This window comes from Pteronotus mesoamericanus, unplaced genomic scaffold (assembly GCF_021234165.1).
Source record: "Pteronotus mesoamericanus isolate MK-2021 breed Mesoamerican mustached bat unplaced genomic scaffold, CSHL_Meso_final scaffold_507, whole genome shotgun sequence".
NCBI lineage: Eukaryota > Metazoa > Chordata > Mammalia > Chiroptera > Mormoopidae > Pteronotus > Pteronotus mesoamericanus.
Window position 1 is genome coordinate 2,140,694 of NW_026555319.1, and position 22,470 is coordinate 2,163,163.

General features: G+C 61.1%; 1 protein-coding gene across 2 annotated transcripts in view; it reads left to right on the forward strand.

Moving 5' to 3' along the window:
* SCARB1 (scavenger receptor class B member 1) overlaps positions 1 to 22,470 on the forward strand; it is a 52,373-nt gene that overhangs the window by 10,279 nt on the left and 19,624 nt on the right. For both annotated transcript variants that reach the window (XM_054593977.1, XM_054593976.1), the window contains exons 2-5: positions 15,901 to 16,058; positions 17,777 to 17,918; positions 19,161 to 19,364; positions 21,086 to 21,181. In XM_054593977.1, coding sequence (XP_054449952.1) covers positions 15,901 to 16,058; positions 17,777 to 17,918; positions 19,161 to 19,364; positions 21,086 to 21,181 — 600 coding nt within the window. The remainder of the gene's footprint in view (positions 1 to 15,900; positions 16,059 to 17,776; positions 17,919 to 19,160; positions 19,365 to 21,085; positions 21,182 to 22,470) is intronic.

Here is a 22,470-nt window from a genome sequence, read left to right on the forward strand (position 1 = left end):
CCTCCCGCACAGTGGGCCGGGACCCCAGGCCGTTTGAACCCCGCCGCCCCCCAGCCTGGAGGAAGCCGGCCACCCCTCTGACCTCACCTCCCCCGGCTGTTTCTCCACCTGCTTCCTCACTTTGCACCTCGATTCCTGCCGTCCCCACCTACCCCCCCACCCCCTCTCCCCCCACTGCTGCCCGGCAACATCCCCAGACACCGAGCTCCTTCTGCCTGACTCTCACCTTGACTTGAGTGGTTCGTACTGCCATGATCCAAATGTGCGTCCCCCCAAATTCGTGTGTTGAAACCCTGCTCTCCGAGGGGATGGTGCGGGGGGGTGGGGCCTTTGCGAGGTGATGTGGTCACGAGGGTGGGGATGTTAGGTGTCGCAGATGTTAGGTGTAGATAAGGCTAGTGCCCTTCTGCTGCAGGGGACACTTTGCCAAGCCCGAGGCCGGGCAGGGCCGCCCCGGCCACATGGCCCGGCTCGCACACGCCCGGCGCCCTGGCCGTGAGAAGTGGAGGCCTATGGCTGGCAGACCAGCGGCCTGCGGTGCTTTGCCACAGTGGCCCGGCCGGGACGGGCTGAGGCCCACCGTCTGTTCTTGCTTCCCAGAATTTCGTGAAATCCGTCCGTGTTGGCACAGTCAGCCACGCCGCCTTGCCAGGGCCGTGGGACGCTCCGCGGGCTGCGCAGCCTGGGTTGCATCAGCTGGGGGTGTCTCCAGGTCTGGGCGGTGAGCTCTGCTGGCCCTGGGCCCGCGCGCGCACGCCCGGCTTCCCCGGGGCGTCAGTGGAGGAGCGGTGCTGGTCTGGCATGTGCACCCTGCCTCCACCCGAACGTGGTGGACTGCGCTCCGGAGCAGTGGCACGGTTTTCCGCCCCATTGTTGGCTTTTTGTTTCGTTACTAACTTACACAGGGGAACCCTGGTTCTCGAAGTTAATCTGTTCTGGAAAGCTGTTTGAGAAGCGATTTGCTCAAAAACCAAATCCCCTTTGTCGCCGGAGAGACGCCTGACTGATCACAGAGGTCGCAGCACAAAAGGGTGGTTGGGTAGAGAATCGAGACCCAAAGTTCTGTTAGACAACCGGGATTTTTTCCATGAACAACCTGCTGCAGAACTGAATTGTTCGAGACCTGAGGTTTGACTGTAGAGGTGAAATTCACGTACCCTGAAATTGATTGCCTTAGAGAGATCAACTCGGTGACACATGGCACATTCATGCGGTTGTGCAAGCAGCTCCTCTGTCTACTTCCAGGAAGGTTCCGTGGCTCCAGAGCTGAGCCCCACCCCTTAGCAGTCACTCCCGTTCCCCTCCCCCAGGCACCTGTTACTTTCTGTTTCCCTGGATCTGCTACTCTCTATCAATGGAATCACACACTCTGCAGCCTCCTGTGTCTGTTGTTTGAGGTTCATCCACATGGTAGCAGGGGTCAGAGCGTCCTTCCTTTTCCTGGCTGAGTCACAGCCCCCTGGAAGGGTGGCCCGCATTCTGTGTGTCTGTGCATCACTTGGGGGACGCGGGCTGCCGGCCCCTTCTGGCGATTGTCAAGGGCGCTCGCTGCTGGGGGCACGTGCACACGGGGCTGCCTGCACACGCGGCTCCCCCCTGTCTCCTTTGACCTCCTCCTCTTCTCTGCATCTCGCTCGAGCCCCACCCCCCGCTTGCCCCAGCACCCCTCCGCTGGGTGGGCGCGCGGTGCTGGGAGCCTGCCCACTGCGCAGAGGACGGGGGAGCCGGGCCGGCGTGGGGCCACACACCCCAGCGCTGCCTCCTGCCCCCTCTGTGACCTCGGGCCAGTTCCTCAAGTCTCTGGGCTTTGTTACAGGTCTTGCAAAATGAGGTAAACCACACTTCCCCGTGGAGCTGAGGAGAGGACAGGGCGGGCCAGCAGGCAGCTGTGCCGCGAGCAGGCGTGGCCGAGCAGCCCTCACGGCGTCCGGCCTGGGGAGAGGGCTCCCCTGCTCGGGGCCTGACCCCCGCGCTGCAGCAGGCTTGCTTCCGGCCTTGTGTGGGCGCCCGGCTCCTCGCTTCTGGGTGTCCGAGTTGACATGCTCGCGTTTTACTTACTCCGTCTGTGGTGGGTATCCGGTACCGCCCGCTCCTGCCTCCACAGACTGCAGACATTCTGGGACTTCCACCTGAGCGCGCTTAAGACTTTCCTCAGGATGTGCGGGGCATGGAATGGCTGGGTCGTACCCCACTTGGCGGGGACCGGGGCGGCGGCGGCTCACTCAGTATGCCTTCTGGGGGCTGTTGGCGTTCCCTCCCGCATCTGCCCCAGCCCCTGAGACCGCCTGGCCGTCTAGGGCGACTGCAGTTGTGATGAGTGCGTGTCTGCGTGTGGTTCTGACTTGCAACTCTGAGTTGTGAATTTGCGCCTTTTTCTTCCCTAAGTCAGTGGCGAGGGTGGGGGTGGGCACCCAAGGCTCGGAGAGTTTGAGGGTCTTGTTGGGGGTCACGGCAAAGTAGGGCGAGGCCCCAGGCCTCGCGCTTGGTCTAAGCAGAAATCTCTGGCCCCGTGACCAGGGTCAGAGAACAGGGGTCATGGGGGTCCCGGTAGCCGAGGAGGTGCACAGCGAGGGGTCAGCACTGGTGGAGGTGGGGCAAGGGGGGCCGCCGCCCGCTGATGGTGTGGCCGCCGCGGCGTGTGCCGTGCATGGACGTGGACGTGTGCACCGCTCTCCCAGGGCCCTGTCCTCCCAGGGCGGGCCCCCTGTGCTTCTCTGTTCTCTTTTCTTAGAAGGACATTCATCCTCAGATTCAGGGTCCCCTCTAATCCAGGGTGACTTCATCACGAGATCCTTATCAAATCACATTTACAAAGACGCACCTCCCAAATAAGGTCACATTCTGAGGTCCCAGCGACACGTGAGTCCTGGGGGCCCCTGTTCAGCCCCCTGGCGACGTGAGGCTGGCCCTCACGCCCACAGGCCCCAGGGCGCTCATCCAGACCCCAGTTCTTGGTCCTCTGGGGACTTGGTTCCCCCTCTGCAAAAGGGGCTGGTTTTCTCAGTTTTCACAAACTAAAGGTCAGAGTGGCCTCACATGGCCACTGACCCCAATGTGACCGCTGGGCCACATGCGCTCAGCACAGCCACTCGTGGGCAGACAGCCCTGGCTGGCATTGAAGTAAAATAGGGGTGCAGTAGAAAAAGTAAAGGAAAGTGTCCAAAGGGGTTCGAGCTCAAAAAAAACAAGGCACAAAGCAAAAAGCCACCACTCCCTTGCCGCACAGCCGGGCCTTGTCCCAGAGGTGATGCGGGCAGCGGTGTCTTTGCGTCCACAGGGACCAGGATGTCCCTCCCCTCTGGACATGCGGCCCGTGTCCTGGTGCCTTCCCAGCCGGGCGGGCCTGGAGGCCTTCGCTCCGGCCGCACATCGCAGGGATTCAGTGAGCGAGCGCTCCGAGCACTGCCTGCTCCCGGCGGGCGGGTGGTGACCGAGGTTGTGCCCAGGGAGCCCGGGGCGGGGTGGCGCGCTGGCCAGCTCCGTGCGGCCTGGGGGGGATGGAAGTGGAGGTGGCCGTGGCCGGGAAGGCTGTCCTCGTGGGGGGCCACGGGGCCCTCTCCATTCTCTCCTGGAAGAGTTGAGGGTTGTGGCCTCTGACGTCACGCTTCCTCGGACCCTGGCAGCAGCGATGGGGCCGAGAAGCCTGGGTGACCGCCCCAAAGCTGTCCGCGATCATGGCCACGTGTCCTTGTTGGGGGAGGGAGAAAGGACGGGGACTGAGACAGAGTCCTGCTGAGCTTTGAGAGAGCCTTTCGCTGTGGGGGAAGGGCCTCCTTTGAACCCTCTTCCTGGCCTTGGATGCGACAAGAAGCGGGCTGGCGGCTCCGGCGTCTTGTGGCGTCTCCGGCACCTCAGGGCTTTCCCAGCTCCCGGTCTGGCCGAGCCGTAGCAGGGAGGCCGGGAAGACGCCAGGTGCTGTCCGTGTCCCGGGGACAGACAGGGGCGGCAGCAGGAGCCGCTTGCCCCGGGCCGGGCCGGGCCGGGCCGGGCCGGGCCTGGCGTGAACGCCAGCGCTGCATTTATTAGCGGCTTCCTCGGCACTTGCTGCCGAGGCCTGGGTGCGAGGACGTCCCCACGCACGGCTGGGACGGCCCTGCCCGGCGGGGCGTCGGCGAGGGGTGCCGTGAGGCGGGGGGCCCCCGGCCCGCCCTGTGGTGGGGAAGTTGCTCGCTCCTCCAGCGCAGGGTTGCTGGGCACCTGCCACCCGCGAGACCTTGTGCCGGGCGTGGGGGCCACCATCGCGGGCCCGGCAGACCGGGTCCTGTGCTCGGTGACCAACAGCCTGACCGGAGGGACAGCCGTGGACACACTCTGAAGCCAGCCCTTCCTGCACACACCGTGAGTTCGCTCCAACAATACAAACCAGCTGTTTTCAAGCACGAGTGTTCAAGAGCCGCGTCCCGTGGGCCAGACCCAGCCTAGTGCCTGTTTCCATTCATCCCAGAAGCATTTGAACATGCGAAAAATTAAACAGAAGAATACTGTCTGTGATACACGAAAGTTGTGCAAAATCCACCTGTCAGGGCCCCTCAGAAAGCAACAGTGGACGCAGCCACGCCCAGCCAGGGACACGCTGTCTGTGGTGGCTTTGCCCAATGGCAGCAGAGCCGGACACCTGGGACAGAGCCAGGCTGGCCCACAAAGCTGAAAACATTGGCCAGCTGGCCCGCTGCAGACAAGGTGTGCCCAGCTCTGTCCCCTCCACCTTGGCCCCCTGATCTGCCACATACAGACAGTGCTCTCCGCTTCCACGGCGGCCATGCAGAGAGAGCAGAGACCCAGTCGCACCGGCTCTGAGGGTGGCCTCTGGGGTAGATGGGCCACAAGGATGGTTACTCAATGCGCCGCCTTCGGCTCGCCTTGGCCCCGGTCCAAGGACACGTGGTGAAGGGCACCAAGGTCGCATAAAACAGGGCGACCGTGGGTCCAGCCTGCGGGAACTGCAAGCTCAGGGCCGCCTCCCCGAAGACTTCCTCTAACAGTCTTCAACCTTCTCCATCTCATGGCGCATGTCAACTAATGTACCAAAATTCTGCAGCACGCTGAAAAAATATATTTTTTTGCCCATCTGACAAAAAAAAAAAATGCATAAAACGTTGACTCCTGCCTACTGGGCGGCTATGGCTGTGCTGGACGCTGGCACTGTTTTGACTTGACAATCTAAGGGCGACGAGATCGGTGCCCCCAACGCAGTAGTCAGGCATTGTATGTTTTAAAAATTCTTGCAGCGCACCCGTTTGGAAAATCGCTGGCTTAATCTTTTGCAAGAGGCTTGGCGTGTTGTAATTTCCCCGCGGCCATGGGTCTGGCACCTGCAACTCCAGCTGCAGCTGCTGGCAGGCCAGCACTGACTCCCGCTCAGGCCGAACCCCGTCGCAAAGCGGCAAAATGCCCGCAACGTCACTTGGCCATGCACAGGCACACAGCTCGGGCATCGCGCATGTTCACGCCGCTGGGCAGCCTTCCGCTCCATCCGTCTCTCATCTCCCCAAACCGAAGCTCCGCCCCCCTGAACGCTGGCCCCTCGTCGCCGCCTCTGCCCTCAGGAACCACCGTTCGGCTTTCCGTCTGAGTCCGACCCCTCTCAGTCGACCCCATACCTCGTGGGATGGAATCACAGCAGTGCTTGCCCTTGGTGACCGGCTTCCCTCCCTCAGCAGGGCGTCCTCCCGGCTCCCCCTCAGTGTGGCCCGTGCCACGGTCTCCTTCCTCTTTAGGGCTGAATCGCACTCCCGTTCACGGACGGACCGCATTTGGTTCATTCATCCGCAGACACTGGGGTGGCTTCCGCCCCCCGCCTGCTGTGAGCCGCGCTGCTGCGAGCGCGGGTGTGCAGGCGTCCCTCCGAGAGCCTGCCTTCGATGCTTTTGGGCGTGTGCCTGGACGGGGGATTGCGGGACCGTGCGGTGATCCCATTTTTAGTTGCTTGAGGAAGCTCTGCACTGTTTCCCACGGCAGCGGCCCTGTTTTACTTCCCCACTCACGGGGCCCGGGTTCTGGTTTCTCCACATCCTCACCAGCACCTGCTGTTTTCCTGGTTTGACAGCAGCCGTCCTGGTGGGTGGGAGGCGGCGTCCCGATGTGGTTTGGACTGGCGTTTCCCTGGCGACGCGTGACCCTGGGCGTCTTTTCACGGGCTCCGCAGTCATCGGTCTCTCTTCTTGGGAGAAATCTCTGTTAAGTCCTTGGCCCGTGTTTTATTCTCCCCGTCATTGACTTGTTCTACCGAGAATTTAAAACCCGATTTAAGGCCCACACTCTCCTCCCTCAGGAAGCAGCTCCACCACCCGCGTCACCGCACCCCAACCCCCGGCCTGTCCCCTGCTCTCCCAGCGCGTCAGCAGCCTCCCGTCTCCAGCTCTGTGCCCGTGCAGCACCCTCTGCCCGGCAGGCTGTTCTGGCGCCTGACTGTCCCTCAGCTCAAACGGCCCCCCTCAGAGAGGCCCCCCTGCCAGGCGCCGGACGTCAACCTGTCTGCCCTAACCCCTGCAGAGTGCGTACGGTGCGTGAGCAAAAGCCATCAGAGTCTTCTGTGCATCTTCATTTGCTTGTCCACGGCCGTCCCTCCGGCCAGGCTGTCGGCTGCCGAGCGCAGGACCCGGTCTGCCGGGCCCGGTGCAAGGCCCCGTGGGCGGCACGTGCCCAGCAACCCTGCGCTGGAGGAGAGAGCAACCTCCCCACAACGGTGGGGGGCTTGGGGGCCCCCCGCCTCACGGCACCCCTCACCGATGCCCCGCCGGGCAGGGCCGTCCCAGCCGTGCGTGGGGACGTCCTCGCACCCAGGCCTCGGCAGCGAGTGCCGAGGAAGCCGCTGATGAATGCAGCGCTCGCGTTCACGCCCGGCCCGGCCCGGGGCAAGCGGCTCCTGCTGCCGCCCCTGTCTGTCCCCGGGGCACGGACGCACCTGGCGTCTTCCCGGCCTCCCTGCTGCGGCTCGGCCAGACCGGGAGCTGGGAGAGCCCCGAGGTGCGAGAGAGACGCCACAAGACGCTGGAGCCGCCCGCTTCTTGTCGCATCCAAGGCCAGGAAGAGCGTTCAAAGGAGGCCCCTCCCCCACAGCGAAAGGCTCTCTCGAAGCTCAGCAGGACTCTGTCTCACTCCCCGTCCTTTCTCCCTCCCCCCGCCAAGGACGTGCCTGTTTGAAATCCTTCATGGCAGCCGTGATATGTCCCGGCAAAGTTGTCGCTGTCATAACTATGAGCCTCCGAGTCAGCGGGTCTGAAACAGGGCCTGAACCTGCATTATATCCAGTTCCCAGGCGCCGCCTTCTGAAAACCACTCGCCCTGCTCCTGTGATCAGCCTCTTTCAGGGCTGGGAGGCCGCTGCGGGAGTGTGGCTCGCTGGTTGGTTGGTCCCTGCCCAGCGGGGAAGCTCCCTGGGCCCCTGGGGCCCCTGCGTCCCTGGGACCGCTGGCCTTTGCTCGCCCCCCTCGGCCCCGTGGGGGCTGCCTTGGTGAGACCCCCCAGCTGTGGACGGGCGGCCAGCCAGGGCCCCGCGGTGCCGCCGGCCCGCAGGGTGTGCCCCGGTCTGGGTCCCACACCCTCCTGTGAGGTCCAGCCAGGCTCTCCTCAGGAGTCAGGAGGAGGCCCGGGGCGGGGCTGGCTGTGCAGGGGTCCCCGTGCGAGAACAAAGGCCCGGCCGGGCCGGCGGGCAGAAGCCACCCAGCGTGTGTCCGGCCTGTGTCTTGTTCAAGGCAGCTCAGGCCGCAAATGGAACAGGGTCCCCAGAAAGGGGTGGGGTTGGCCCCCCACGTCCTGGCCATGGGTTGGGCCCCTTTGTTTGCAGGGAGGGCCCCCAGGCCTCTCACCTCTCTCCTGGGTCCCCCGGGGGCAGGCGAGAGCTCAGAAATCAGATTTGAGGGGGCCCCTTGTTGGGCCTCTGTGGGCCCAGGCACCTCTCGCGGGGGCGCTAAGCATCTTAAAAGCACCAAAACTCTTTGCTTTCACTTCTTTCTTTTTTAAAAATTGAGACTGAGCATCCGTGCAGGAAGGTGTCCCCTCTCAGGTGTGGGACCTCAGAGGCCGTGGTTATGAAGTCGGATTTTATTCTGAGATAAACGGGGAGCCACGGCCACGGGAGGCGCCGGAGCAGCGGAATGACGTGACCCGCGCGGAGGGAACCGACCAGGGGCCGGAGCAGAAGCGGGAAGCCCGCGAGGCGGCCGCCGCGCTGGTCCAAGCGGGCGACGCGGGGGGCCGGCCGGTGGTGCCGCAGAGCCGAGGACGGATTTCAGGGGTCGCCGCCGGCGCGGGCAGCGGGTGGAGGGTGGGAGGGAAATGGAGTCCGTCGAGGATGACTCAGCTCCGTGGCGTACGCACCCTGCCCTGCTGGCTTAGCAAGGTGTGTGGGCTTCCGACAAAAAGCTTTTCTCCTCCCGTTGGCACCTTTAAACCTAAAGCAGTCAGCACGTTAGCCAAGGGCGTGGTCCCAGGCCCAGGCTGAATCAGCCCGCGTCCCTCCCGGGGTTAAGTGACTTGAGGGCCGATCTGGGGCCGGCGGGGCCAGGCCCTGCCCCAGGACTGGGCCTCACCCGGCGGAGTCACCTCTTAGCCCCTCTGGTCAGAGACGGGTTTCCTTTAGAGCCTGTTTTCTGTTATCACCGGGGGATGAATCGGGTTTTGTAATTCAACGGCCAGGTCAGGTTAATGGTTAATGGGTGCCCTGTGCTGGGAGCCTGGTGGGAAGGCCTGGCAGAGAAGTGTGAGGTCACAGGCCTGCGTGTGGCCACAGAGCCCCAGCTCGGTCCCTCCCTGCCCTTGTGACCTCAGGGAGATGTTTGAACTTCAAGCCTCGGGGGCCACGTCTGTGAAATGAGCCTTTAAGGATCTACCAAGGTGAAGTGGGCGGGAGCGTTTTCTCAGCCGTGGGGTCGGAGGACGCGAGGCTCCCGCTCCCCGAGTCTCCCCCAGCTGCTCGGGTCCAGGGGCCCTTCGTGTCGCCTTTGCGTCTTTAAACTCCCAGCACGGCCTCGGGCACAGGGGACGGACTGAGATCTTAATTAGATTAGAGTAGGCTCGCTGTAGTCGTTCCTGAAGGCTTCCTGGAGGAGGTGGCACTGGGCGAGTGGGGTTTGGGGTTTGGGGGAGGCAGGACCAGAGAGCCGTGTGCGGGAGGCAGTGAAGGGATGGCCTTCCCGGCCTGGACCACGGGTGCCGAGGACAGGGGCTCATACGTGAAGGCGGTCGGGAGTCCCCGGTAACTACAGCTTCCCCATAGGGACACCTACTATGCGCGCCTGCCGCGCTCTGTCTCTACCTCTTACCCGCGGCCCTGCCACGGAGGGGCACTCACTGCTCCCATTTTACAGATGAGGAAACGGAGGCACGGGGCGGGAAGCCTCTTGCTTGAGGCTGCACAGCTGCGGAGGGGTGGAGGAGGGTCCGGTCAGCCCTGGCTGCCTCAGCGCCAACTGTAGAAACGCGCCCACCTGGACCGTGGGTCACACGTGCGATCGGAAATGCTCTAGTGGCCGCGTGAAAAGAGGGAGTGACAGGTGAATTAGTGGTAGCTCCTTCCTCCTGGCTCTGCAGGGACCAGTGTGAAATCTCCGGGTGACCCAGGTGTCCCGCTTCGAGAACGTCCGTTCTGGGCGTCTTTAAACGGAGAAGAGGACACGGGGGTGTGGACTGGGTGAAAAAGTAAGAAAGAATCCATAACTGAAAGCGGCGCACACGTCGAGAGTAGCTAAAGAAAGCGGGGTATTTCAAATAAACATGTTTTTCTTAACCTGCCAGTCACTCCTGGAGGCTGTAACTTCCCCAGGCTCAGCTCGAATGTCACCTCCTCAGAGAGGCGTTCCTGGGCCGCCGGCCCTGCCGTGCAGGCGGACGTGTCCCTGCACCTGGCTTTAGTGTTCCCCGGGGAACCCCCCACCCCCGGCCCTGTCCGCCTGCAAAGGAAGCGGGGCGGGGGGCCTGTTGTGAGCCCTCGGACAGACCGGACGGTGGCCTGAGCCGAAGCATCCGTTTACCGCCATCTTGCAGCTGTGGCCTGGCCTGGCGGTCACAGTTCCTAGGGCCAGAACATTTTATGAAAATCATAAGGGTTAGGATTCACTTCACTGGAAAGTAGACACATAGCTACAAGTTAACATGTGCAAAATTTTCCTTTTTTCCCGTCGCACGTTCACCAAGCTGCCGCCCTGGGCCCATGCTGGGCCCCAAGCAGGCCATGCTCTCTGTGTATTTTAAAGATTTACTTTTGTGTTGATGAGCTATTAAAACATGCACCAAGGAGCCAGTGGCAGAGCCCCGCCCTCGATTCTTCCGGGTCTGCTGTGTTTGCGCCTTCCCTCGGCAAATGTTTGCCGAGCACCTGCTGGGTGCCGCGCGCTGTTCTAGGCCCTGCAGATGCGCCGCAGAGCAGAGCAGGAGTGAATCCTGTCCTTGGGGCTGTTAGGGTCTAGCAGGAAAGACAGATGAAGAACAACAGACATAATAAATTACAACGCACAGTGGAAGCGGCAAGGACTGTGGAACAGCCGGCTAAGGGAGTCCAGGAATTCGCGGGCAGAGAGGGCGGGCCCTCCTGAGCAGGGGGCGCGTGAGCTACTATTGGAAGGGGTCGGGGATCTGACCCCGTGGCTCCCTTGGGAAGAGCAGCAAGAGCGGCCCGTGCAGAGGGCCTGGGGCAGGAGCGTGCCTGCGCCTCAGGGGGCCAGCCCGAGAGGGCTGAGTGACAGGGACGGGGACAGGGTGTGGGCCTGCAGAGACCAGGCGCTTGCAGGCCAGTGTTGAGATGGCAGCTTTGAGATAAAACGCTGCACAAGTTATTTTGTGCGTTTGAAAAGCCCAGGCCGAGCGGCAGCGCCGGCGGCGCGTCTCTCTGAGCCCGGCTCCCCTGCCAACTCTGCCCGGGAGACGCGCTCAGGCAGGCCCGGCCCGGGTGCGGCCTGCGCTTGCTTCGCTTGGGACCCGCTGTGCTTTTTTTTTTCCCCCAAGCTCAGACGATGTTTTTTAACTTCATTTTTTTTTAATTACGTTGATTGGGGTGACCGGGGTTAATGGGACTACGTGGTTGCTTTAGCAGGGGGCGATTCCTCCAGGGCAGCGCTGCCAGGCGGTGGGGTGCGGCCCCACGTGGGCTGTGAGATGACCGGCGTGAGTGGGGGCCCGCATTTTAGCCCCAGGATGGGCAGGGCAGGAGACGAGAGCAGGAGCACGCGTTGTCGGAGCGAGAGTGGCGTCATGCCGGAAGGTGAATAATCTTCAGCGAAGCTCCTGTTCCAGTCCCTCCGGGTGTGCAGGGGGCGGCCCCAGGGGTGCCGGGCAGCGTCTGTGCCCTGCGCAGAGCAGGGGACCTCAGCGTTACCGAAGCCGAGACCCATTAGGCCGCGCCCACTGCGCTCCAGTGCACTGACCCCAGCCGCCCACGCGGCGTCCAGTTCCCTGCGTCTTTGCCCGCGCGTGGCTTTCCCAGGTGACTTAATTTGTGTCCGTCTCTTGGGAAATATCTTATTTTAATTTGCAGTTAATCTTTTTTAAAAAATGTGTGGTAGATGTACTCATCATAAAACCATCCACTTAAACCATTTACAAGCGTACCATTCGGTGGCATTTGGCGCAGTCACGATGGGACGTGACTGTCACCGCCGCCCGGTTACTGAGTCTCCCCATCGCCCCAGAAGGAAGCCCGGCCCGCGCACCCGAGCCTCCTGTCCTCCCCTGGCAACGGCCCATCTGCTTTCTGTCTCTGCGGATTCGCCTGCTCTGGGCATGTCATGTCACGTCACGGGGATCACACGGCACTTGTCCTTCGCTGACTGGCTCCCTTCGCCGTCGGATTTCAGGGCTGATCCATGGGGTGGCCTGTGTCCGAATTCGCTCCCGTTGAAGCCTGCATCCGGGTACGCGGAATGTATGTGCCATATGGTAATCGTTCACCCACCGACGCACACGTGGGCCGCTTCTGCCCCTTGGCTGCTGTGAATGACGCCGGGGTAAACACGCGTGTGCTTATGTACATCCCTTTTTAACAGGCACGATAAAAACACTCTTTTCTCTTGATTTTGGTTGTCACACTGGTTAGGCGCATATACTCCAAACCACACTTAGCGTGGATGAATGGTATAGGCCTTGAGAACATCCTGCTAAGCGGAGCCAGGCGTGGCCCTTGGGCTTCCCTGCTTGTTTTTGAGAAATACGTTTCTGCGGACACACCTGTAGACGCGTGTGATTCGGTATATCTGAAAAAAGGCAAATCCGTGCAGACAGGAGGCAGATTCGCGGGCGCCGGGCTCTGGAGGGGGGGGGAAGTGACTGTCCACGGGGACGGGGCTTTGTTTTGGGCAGTGACAGTGTCCTGGACGTAAAGCGTGGCGGCGGCTGAACAACTCTGCGCAAGATCTGCTGAATTGCACATTTTAATTGGGTGGATTGTGTGTGGTATTTGAATCATCGCCATGAAACCTTCCAAAAATGTTAGCAAAATGTTTTCAAAATACACCATAACATTCATGCTGCTCAGATGCACCGTCTGATGAGTTTTATCCGGTGTGTACAGCTCACGGGAAACCGGCGTCCGGGCTATTTCAGCTGCCCCATCTAGTTTTCTGACGCCCTGGGCACTCGATCTCCTCCGTCTGCCCCCACCCCGGGCAGCCGTGGGCCTTGTGCCTGTCCCCGTGGTTCTCCTCTTTCCAGAATGTCACATAAATAAAACCGTACAGCACGCGGTGTTTGCTGTCTGGCTTTTTAAAAGCTTTTCCCGTGTGCTTTCGAGGTTCGCGTGTTGTGGTATTTCTCAGGGCTCAGTTCCTTTTTATTCCCGAGTCCTGTCCCATTGTTGGGGTGTGTGGCAGTTCAGGATGTTTGGGTTATTTTAAGATATGTTTTTTAAACGTATTTGTCGTTGGCAGCCATCTAGCTGGCGCTCCTGCCAGCTCCTTTCCCAGCCTCTGCACGGCCGGTGTCCCCGGCCAAGAACACAGCCCTTCCTGCCTTTCTCCTGGCAAAGAGCAGCTCATTTGTTCGGTGCCAGCTCCTATGGCCCCTCTTCCAGGAAGGCCTCCTGACTCTCTAGGAATGGATTGGATAAGAGGGAAGGGCGTCTAACAAGAGATCACCTTGTCTGTCTGTCTGTCTGTCTGTCTCTCCCCGCAAGACTTTGCGTTCCGGGCTGTGCTCTTTAATCTTGGCAGAGGGAATGGGGACAGAATCTTTAACCTTGGCGGATGGGGTGGGGACAGAATCTTTGACCTTGGGGGAGGGGGTGGGGACAGAATCAGAGACTTAGGGAGAAGGCCGTGAGCCCGGCGGGCCGCAGCCGGGACCTAATGAGCTGCCCGGTCCAGGCGCCCCCACTCCCATGTGGCGGAAGAGAGCCACCCTGCAGTCAGCAGCGTTGCCAAGCCCGGTGCCCGCTTGAGGTGGGGTGGGGCAGCAACAGGGGAAGCGGGGGCAGGTAACTTTGTGCCTGGCGGCAGCTCGGCTCACCTTACGTCCAGACAGGCCCCGCCCTAAGCGCCTGACCTTCGCGGATGCATTCAAGCCTCACACCGGCCTAGGAGCTGTTGTGGTGCCCATTTTATGGGTGAGAAAACTGAGGGGCGCAGAAGATTGGTGGCTTTTCCACCATCCCCCAGCCCGGAGGTCGCCCACCATTCCCCGTGGGCGAGAACCACAGAAGGTGGCGGGACAGGACCCCAGAGCCCCAAATTCCCTTCTGTTGAGGGGCGGGGAGAGAGAGAGACAGGGCTTTGTCTGGTGACTTACTGGTTTGGCTGGTTTATCCCCAAAGCAGGCGAGCAGGCCAGTGGGTGAGGGAAGAAACAGGATTCTGGGATTCCAGAGGCCTCTCCGTGCCCAACTGCCTTTGCCAAGAAATGTGACCGGGAGGGGGAGGCAGGAGCCGGAAGCTGGTTTTTTTAAAACCATTTTACGGTGGCACCTTGACCTCAAGAAAAGCCATAGATGTTTACTGTGTCAACTTGATGCGTTTGAAGAGAAGCTCACACCCGTGAACCGTTGCCAGAGTCTATGAGGAACATACCTGCCACCACAACAAACTTCCTTTCATGTTCTTTATTATTTTATTTTATTTTAAAAATTCTTATTTATTTCTATCCTCACCCGAGAACATGCTTAGAGGGAAGGGGCGGGGGAGAAAGGGAGAGAAACACTGATCGGTTGCCTCTTGTACCACTGGACCTTCAACCCAGGCACGTGCCCTGACCAGGAATCGAACCCGCAACCCATGGGTTTACGGGACAACGCTCCAACCCGCTGAGCCACATCTCCTCCGTGGCTCACACTCCCTGTTTATGCTTGTTATTGTTATTATTTTAGCCATGCAAGATGAGTAAGCCCTGGAGATCCACCGGACGGCATGGTGCCCATAGTTAACAACCCTGTGTTGTGCCCGCAAGTATTCGCTAAGAGGATAGATCTTATACGCGTGTTCCTCTGCCCCCATGCATGCGCACACACGCACAGGAAGCAGGACACTGGGCTTGCGGTCTCCCTTCCTCCGTATCATGTGTAGAAGTCGCTTTATTGGTGACTACTGGGTGCTCAGGTTGTAAAACAATCCCGGCGGCTCCCACGGCACGTCGGAAGATGTGTGTATCAGCCAATGATTATTACAAGTTTTCAAGACAACTCTGAAATCAACATCTTATATTAACCCCCCCCCCTTTTTTTATTCTCGGCAGTGAATTCAACTTTTCCCCACTTAAATGCTGCGCAGGTCAGACGAACCGCAGCTGAGACTACAGAGTCACTAGCCCGTGGTGCCAACGGGAAAACTGGGGCTCAGAGGCGACCGACCTGCCTGAACGGCCCTGGGGCCTGGTGTCTTCCCAGAGTTTGCCGGCTGGGGACACGGGGCCGGGCCTTCTGCTTCCTCCAGAGCCTCTGCCGGCTGGAGCTGGCTGTTCGGGGACAGTGGGGGTGGCTGTCCTTGTCCGGGAAGGCGCGGCACAAGCCTCCGCAGGTGCCTGGCTTTGCCATGCGTCTGATGGCCTGGTCACTCTACTTGGCCCGGGCTCTGAGGGGACGTGAGCTTGCTGGGTGGCACTGGGGGGACCTCCTGGGACCCTGGGGCAGGGGGCTGCAGGGCTGAGGGACGGAGCGGAGACGAGAGGCCGGAGTATCTGACCGCCGGCCTCGCCGGGTGCACTCCCAGCCTGTTTCCTGTGGCCTTTTAAGAAAAACCGTGTTTCTGCTGGCCTTGGTCCGTCGGAAGATCTCGTGCTGGTTTTGACATTTCGGGCCCTGCTCTCGCGGTCGCCTCCAGCTGCGCCCCGCGGCCCCCCAGGCTGCGCGTCACCCCCACGGGGCGCCCCACAGGCTCTGTCTCCGCGCCTCCCGCCCCAGGGCCGTCACGCGGGCTGTTGCTGCTGCGAGACCTCCCCCACCAGCCCACGGGCCCCCCTCACCGCCCGGCTTTCATTCTGGTTTGGTGTTCTGGTTTGGTCTGCGTGCATGTCACCGCAACCCTGTTCACACCTGCTGATGTGCTGCGGTTGTTTAACCCCGGGGAATAAAAGCCCCTCAGAGCTGGGGCTCGGAGTTGGGGGTCTGTCTCGCTCGCTCTCCTACCCCCCGCCTGTAGACCAGCCCCTGGCAGGTAGCAGGCGCTCGGTCAGTGCTTGTTGAGCGAAGGAGTGAGTAAATGGTACATTCGGCCCCAGGTGCCGCAGAGCGGCCGCCTCTGCCTTTCAGTGGGGCGCCGGGCCCCCCCCGCCCGCCGTGTGCCAGCGCCTCCTCATCAGGCCATTGTTAAAACACACGCGGAACCAGCAGGACTAGATCACCTCCTGCCTCTGGTGATGTCAGCTGGCTTTCCGGGGGCCCGTGATGAGAGCCAGCTCTGGGCACCTGTTCCCGAGCCGAGGGGCGGGTGGGTGGGCGTGGGGGCCGGGCCGCTCTCCTCACAGGCGTATGTGTCTCGCCCCCCAGAATGTGCGCATCGACCCCAGCAGCCTGTCCTTCAACATGTGGAAGGACATCCCCGTCCCCTTCTACCTCTCCGTCTACTTCTTCGACATCGTCAACCCCAGCGCGATCCTCCAGGGCCGGCAGCCGGAGGTGCGGGAGCGTGGGCCCTACGTGTACAGGTGAGGACGGAGGTGGCCCTGGCAGGGTAGGGGTCTCAGGGCCGACAGGCTGTGGGGGGCTGCCGTGCTGAGGCCTAGAGATGATTTCAGAAGCGGGCCAGGTGCAGAGGGGGGAGTGAGGGGCTGAGAAGCCGCGCCTGGGGCCCGGGGCAGCGGGGCAGCAAGGCAGCGGCAGGGCGCGCGGGGGAGGGGCGCGCACACGCAGCTGGTCTCCAGGCGAGCAGGGGCTGCTCCCCAAAGGGTGCGCTCGGGGGTCTCACAGCGCCTCCCTCGCCTCGCAGCCATTCAGCACATTTATTGAACACCTACTATGTGCCAACCAATCGGGGACACAGCGGGGACCGAGACAAAGGCCCCTGCCCCTCAGCGCTGCCATTCTGGGCTAGAAGGGGGTAAATGCGATGGCAGGCGGTGGGTGTGAAGTGCTGTGAGAACCCAGCAGCGGGTGGGGGGACGTTCTGCGTGCGTCCACACGCGCATGCATCTTTGGTGGGGTCTGGGGAGGCCTCCTGGCCCTTTATGCAGAGGAGGCAGCGACCCGTGGAGAAAGGCGCTGCTGGCAGCGGGGACAGCAAGGTCCCCTGTGGGCAGACAGCGTGTGGCATGTGTGAGGAGCAGCAGGGAGGCCGGCGTGGCGGGCCGGCGTGGGCTGGGGAGAGGGTGGGAGTGAGGTCGGCGACGGCGGCCCACCGTGCGGGGCCAGGGGCCGAGGCCGGGACTCTGCCCGTGCCTTGGACGTTTCGCTGGGGCTGGCGGAGCTAGGGGTCCCTCTCTGAAGGGTGATTGGCCCGCCCTGGCTTTTCTGGGGACGGCACGGGCAGAGAGAGAGTGCCCCCTGTTCGAGATGCGCAGCTGGGCTCTGGGCAGCCAGGGATGAAAACTCAGCAGCCGTGCTTGAGGTGTGGGGGTCGGAAACTCTGGTCAGAGTCAGCGGCACGCACTCCGTCACTCGCTCACCCACCCACCCACCCGCTCACCCACCCACCCACCCGCTCACGGACTCATTCATTCCTCACGGACTCATTCATTCCTCACGGACTCACTCATTCACGGACTCATTCCCGCACTCATTCATTCCTTCACTCACCACTCTCCCATTCATTAACTCACTCATTTGTTCATTCACTCACTCACTCACTTGTTCCCTTACCCATTTGTTCATTCACTCTTTCCTTCACTCACCCATTCACTCACACACTTGAATTCATCATTCACTCACTCACTCACTCACTTATTCAACAAACATTTATTGAGCACCTACAGATGCTGGTGACTGTCCTAGGCACAGGGGACCCAGAAAGGACAAAAAAGCACCGGGGTACCTGCCGTCGAGTTGGGGGTGCCACCAGGGCGGGATTCCCGGGGGGGTGCCGGTGTTGGTACTTGAGGTCTAGCGATGGCCGGAGCGGGCTCTCTGAGAAGGTGCTGTGTGAGCAGAGGCCCGAGGGAGCGGCTTGGCCACGCGGGGGGATGCGCCGGGCTTTGGGGCGCCCCCTGGGGTGGCTGGTGAGCCTTCAGAGGCTTTGGGGCCGGGTCCTGCAGTGGGCAGACGGCGGAAGGGCGGGCGAGGGGGTGGCCGGGCTCGGCGGCGGCGCTGGCAGGCTGGAGACGTGCACGGACACCCGAGGGTCCAGGGACACCTCCAGCTGCCCACTTCCCAGCCGGCGCCGTGGCCCCGCGCAGCCAGGCCCGCTGACCCGCCGGCCTCCTCTCCGCAGGGAGTACCGGCACAAGACCAACATCACCTTCAATGACAACGACACGGTGTCCTTCCTCGAGTTCCGCCACTTCAAGTTCCAGCCCGACAAGTCCAGCGGCCTGGAGAGCGACTACATTGTCATGCCCAACATCCTGGTCCTGGTGAGGCCGCGCCCCCCCGCCCCGCCCCCACCCCGTCCCCGTCCCCTGCCCAGGGCGGTCCCTTGAGGGGGCAGCCGGTGGCTCAGGGGCCACGCTCTCAGTTCAGTGAGCCCCCCCCGCGCGTGTCTGTCTACCAGTCCCTGGTTTGGGGGTGCTGGCCAAAGTCGTCGTCTTTCCTTTTTCCACCTGCAGATCTGAAACCTCCAAAAGCAGGTCCTGTTGAGGGGCTGAACGGGGCACCCCCAGGCCACGCCTCCGTCCGCGGCACTTGGAGGGAGGGTGTGGGCCGGGCCTCCATTCAGTGCAGGGGACAGTCATAGCAACAGCTGGGTTGACTGACTGCTTGTTGTGCATGTTGGGGTCCCCAAGACCACCCCGGGACTGCTGATCGGCCAGGAGGGCTTACAGGACTCAGCCGGGGGGCCCCCTCACGGCTACCGCCTGCAGAGGACGGATACAACGCCGAGTGAGACCCGGGAAGGGGAGGGCCCAGGGCTGGACACCAGGCCCAGCTTCTAGAAGAGTCACACTGGACATGCTCAGTTCCCCAGCCACAAGCTGTGACAATGCATGTGACACACATGACGACAGCTGTGACATGTCATCTACCGGGGGGAGCCCATGAGAGACTCAGCACTGAGGGCGCTGAGTCACGTACATACCCTCTTGAGCAACTAAAAGTTGCTCCCAACTCACATAAGCAGAAAGGGAACCCGTGGGCCCATGCTGCTGAAAGGGCAGGGGTCGGGTCGGTTTCAGGTGCGGCTTGATCCAGGGTGCGACAGTGCTGCCCAGGAGTGTTGGTTGTGCGCTCTGGCAGACCGGCTCATCCGGGTGGCCGTAGCCTAGCACGTCCTAGGTTCAAAGCCAGCAGGGGCACCTTCCCTCTCTACCCCGCAGCCCCAGCAGGTTGTTCCCGCGTGGCTCATTGGCTTGAACAGGCCGCATACACACTTCCGAACCAGTCCGTGCTGGAGGGAGGGAGGCCGCTGATGGGCCAGGCCTGTGCCATGTGCTTGCCTCTGGGGCTGAGCACGAATCCAAGAGCACGCGCGGTCCGGTCACCAGAGGGTCAGGGAAGGGCTCTGGGTGCCCCAGGCACCCTCCTGTCCACTGCAGGGGCCCTTCCTTGGCCCGAACGTTTCCCCGGAGGGGCCGTTCGCCTTGAGGCCCGGCTTCGGGTCCAGGGGGCGGCACGGGCAGTGTCCAGCCTCTGACCCGTGCTGCCCGCTTGCTCTGCAGAGTGCGGCGGTGATGATGGAGGACAAGCCCATGAGCCTGAAGCTGCTCATGACCTTGGCGTTCTCAACCCTCGGCCAGCGCGCCTTCATGAACCGCACAGTGGGCGAGATCATGTGGGGCTATGACGACCCCCTCGTGAACATCATCAACAAGTACTTACCATCCATGTTCCCCGTGAAGGGCAAGTTCGGGCTGTTTGCTGAGGTAAGTGTGGCCCGGTGAGAAGGCCGGGGCCTCCGTCTCGTCCTCTGTCCACACATCCTGGGAGCCGGCTACCAGCTGGCTTTTGGGGCTGGCTGGGGAGCCCTGGGGCCGTGGGTTGTAAATGGCAGAAAACCGAGCTCCTACTGGCTTAGGCAAAACAGAGATGGTATTGGCTCATATCACTGAAAACGCTGGGGTTCAGGTGCAGTTCGATCCGGGCTCAAACGATGTGACTGGGGCTGAGTTTAGACAGTTGGCATCTTTGCTGGAAGAAGGGGGCGTGAGTTCTGAGGAGGCAGGTCATAACACCAGCTATCACATCCACATTCCAGGCAGCACAGCAGGGAGGAAGAACGGGCAGTGGGGGTCAGGTAGGGAAGTTGAGGACAAAACATCATGTCCCAGCTGTCTCCCTCTCTGGGAGGGAGAAAGCCAATTCCCACTTACTTTTCTATGGCCAGAACTTGATAACATGGCCACATCTAGCTCCAAGGGAAGCTAGGAAATGTAGCCCGTTTTAGCTGGCGAGTTGAAGCTGAGTAAGGTTTGGGTTTTGTTATGAAGGAGAAAGGGGAGAGTGGGCTTTGGGTAGTAACTGGCAGTCTCTGATACCCCTTGTCTGTTATAATTATTAGTTAACCATCTTTTCTGCATGAGCGTTTATTAATGATAATAATAATAAAGGTAAGGACTGGCATTTTGAGCTCTTACTATGTCCCAGGACTGTGCTCAGCAATTTGACACATTAACTCTTTTAAGAGTCCCAGTGCCTCTTTGTAGTGTCTCCAGGAGCCCCCCTCACAACGGCTGAAGGATGAGCTCGGGAAGCTCTGAATGCACAGGCGACGTGACAGACAGGTGTCAGGAGGCCCGAGCAGGGCTCGCAGCCGGGCCCTGCTCTGGGCGGAGCCTGTTTGCTGAGCCCGTCAGTAGTCGCTTTAGCGCTTTGACCAGTGAACAGCCCTGACTGAGTTCCTGACAGGTGCTACCCTTCCTCTTATGTGGCCCCTCAAAGGCAAGACAGTGCTTCGAGATTGTACCCAACTGTCACTCATTCCTTTGTACTCTTTGCGTGGCTTTGCTGCCAGTTAGAAATCTGATTCTAGAAAATACCCTCAGAGTGCCAAAGCCTGGGGCTCACCACCCAGAACGTGCTCAACAAACCTTGGGTCAGGAGATGCAAATTATGCTGCATAACAAGCAGCCCCCATATCTGAGTGGCTTAACGCCACGACGCTGTATTTCTTGCTTGTATCCAGTACGGGGGACCAGGGGGACTCTGCTCTCCGCTGTCACTCAAGGGCCGTGGTCGGGGTACAGCTTGATGCTTCCACAGTGAAATGTGGTAAAATGCACATGCAGCAGCCCATGAGGCTGCCCCCTGGGAGTGACATGCCACGTCTGGGTCTTTATTGATTTGAGAGGGGACATGACTGGGCTTTATCCTGTGTGTGTGTGTGGGAGGGGGGACCTTCCCACGCCCCTGGCAGGAGAATCCGACTCTCTTTGGATTGGGGAGGGAAGGCGGGCGGCCGCGTCCCGGGGGCCACGCTGTGGTCGGGAGTGTCCCTTCTGAAACGCCCCCAAGTCTCCTCCCCTTGATCCCCAGGCGCTGGGGAAGCAGGGACAGCCCGCGACTAAAGGGGCGGGCTTGGGGGCCGCCCGGGGTCCTTCTGCCGCATCCTGAGGCTTAACGATGCTGTTCTCTGCCGCGTCCGCAGCTCAACAACTCCAATTCCGGCCTCTTCACCGTGTTCACGGGCATCAAAAACTTCAGCCGGATCCACCTCGTGGACAAGTGGAACGGGCTCAGCAAGGTGAGGGCCAGGGGGACACCTTCCCCACTAAAACCCGGAGGCCGGTCCCACCCGTTGGGGAGAACACATGGGGCTGGGGACGCCCCCTGAGGGTCAGGCTCAGAGCGCTGGGTTCTGGTGGGCGGGTGGGTGCCGCAGAGCGTATTTAGCACCAAGCGTATGCTAGGAACCGAGTTTCTCTCTTGTGTTTTTTTTCCGATTACAGTTGCCACTCAATGTTATTTTGTATTAGTTTCAGGTGAGTAGCATAGCACTGAGAAAACCACACACTTTATGAAGTGGTCCCCCCGCCTGTCCGGCACCCGCCGGGCCTCCCCCGTGGCCATCGGGGTGGTGGGCGGCGCTCCCTGTGTGGGACTGTGCGTCCCCGGGGCTGCTCCGTGACTGCCTGTTTGCGCCCCCAGCCCTTTCTCCCCAGCCCCAAGCCCCTCCCCCCGGCAACCTTCCGTCTGTGTGCCCTGCATCTGCGAGGCTGTTCTGTCTGTTCATTTACCTTGTTCTTTAGATTTCACATACGCATGAAATCACACGGTATTCAACCCCCTCTGTCCGACTTACCTCACTCGGCACCCTACCCCCAGGTCTGTCCACGTAGTCGCACATGGTAAGATTCCCTTCTTTTTCCTGTGGCTCTGGAGTCACAAAAACATTTCGAAAATATCACACGGATGCTATTACCATCGATTGCACTAAGAGATGTTTTGAGTAAAAAAATAAATTACATTAGAAACACAGAAGACATCAGAAACGGACTGACAGAGACAGACAGGAAGCCCGCTTTCCACCGCACCCTCAGCGTCACCTCAGCCCGACCACAGAGGGCGCCCGCAGCCATCAGCAGCAGGAGACTTTTCCCGGGTCTTTGTATCCATTTGCACAGAACTTTGGCAGGTTTTTTCCTGCTTTGAATGTAGTGAAACCACACTGCGCACACGGTATTGCACCTGGCCTCTCACCCCGTGGTGGCCTTTCTTCATCATGCACAAATGCCGCTCACACCTGCCAAATGCTCACCTGGTCGTCAGGGCAAAGACCTGTGGGCGGACAGGGATTCCGCCCCTGCCAGGGCCCAGAGCGGCAGGAAGACCCGTGGGAGCCAGTAGCGCCTGTTCTTAGCGAAGGTGTTGAAATTCTCTTTGGTTTGCGTTTCCGACATAAAAGCACAGACACGCACAGGGGACTAGGCGTGTTGTGCCAGCACAGAGCGGGAGGTTGGGGGCGGGGGGCGGCCGGTTTTCTGCTCTGCGGGCCTCACCGCCCAGAGCCGCCGCTTTTGCGGCTCACCCGGG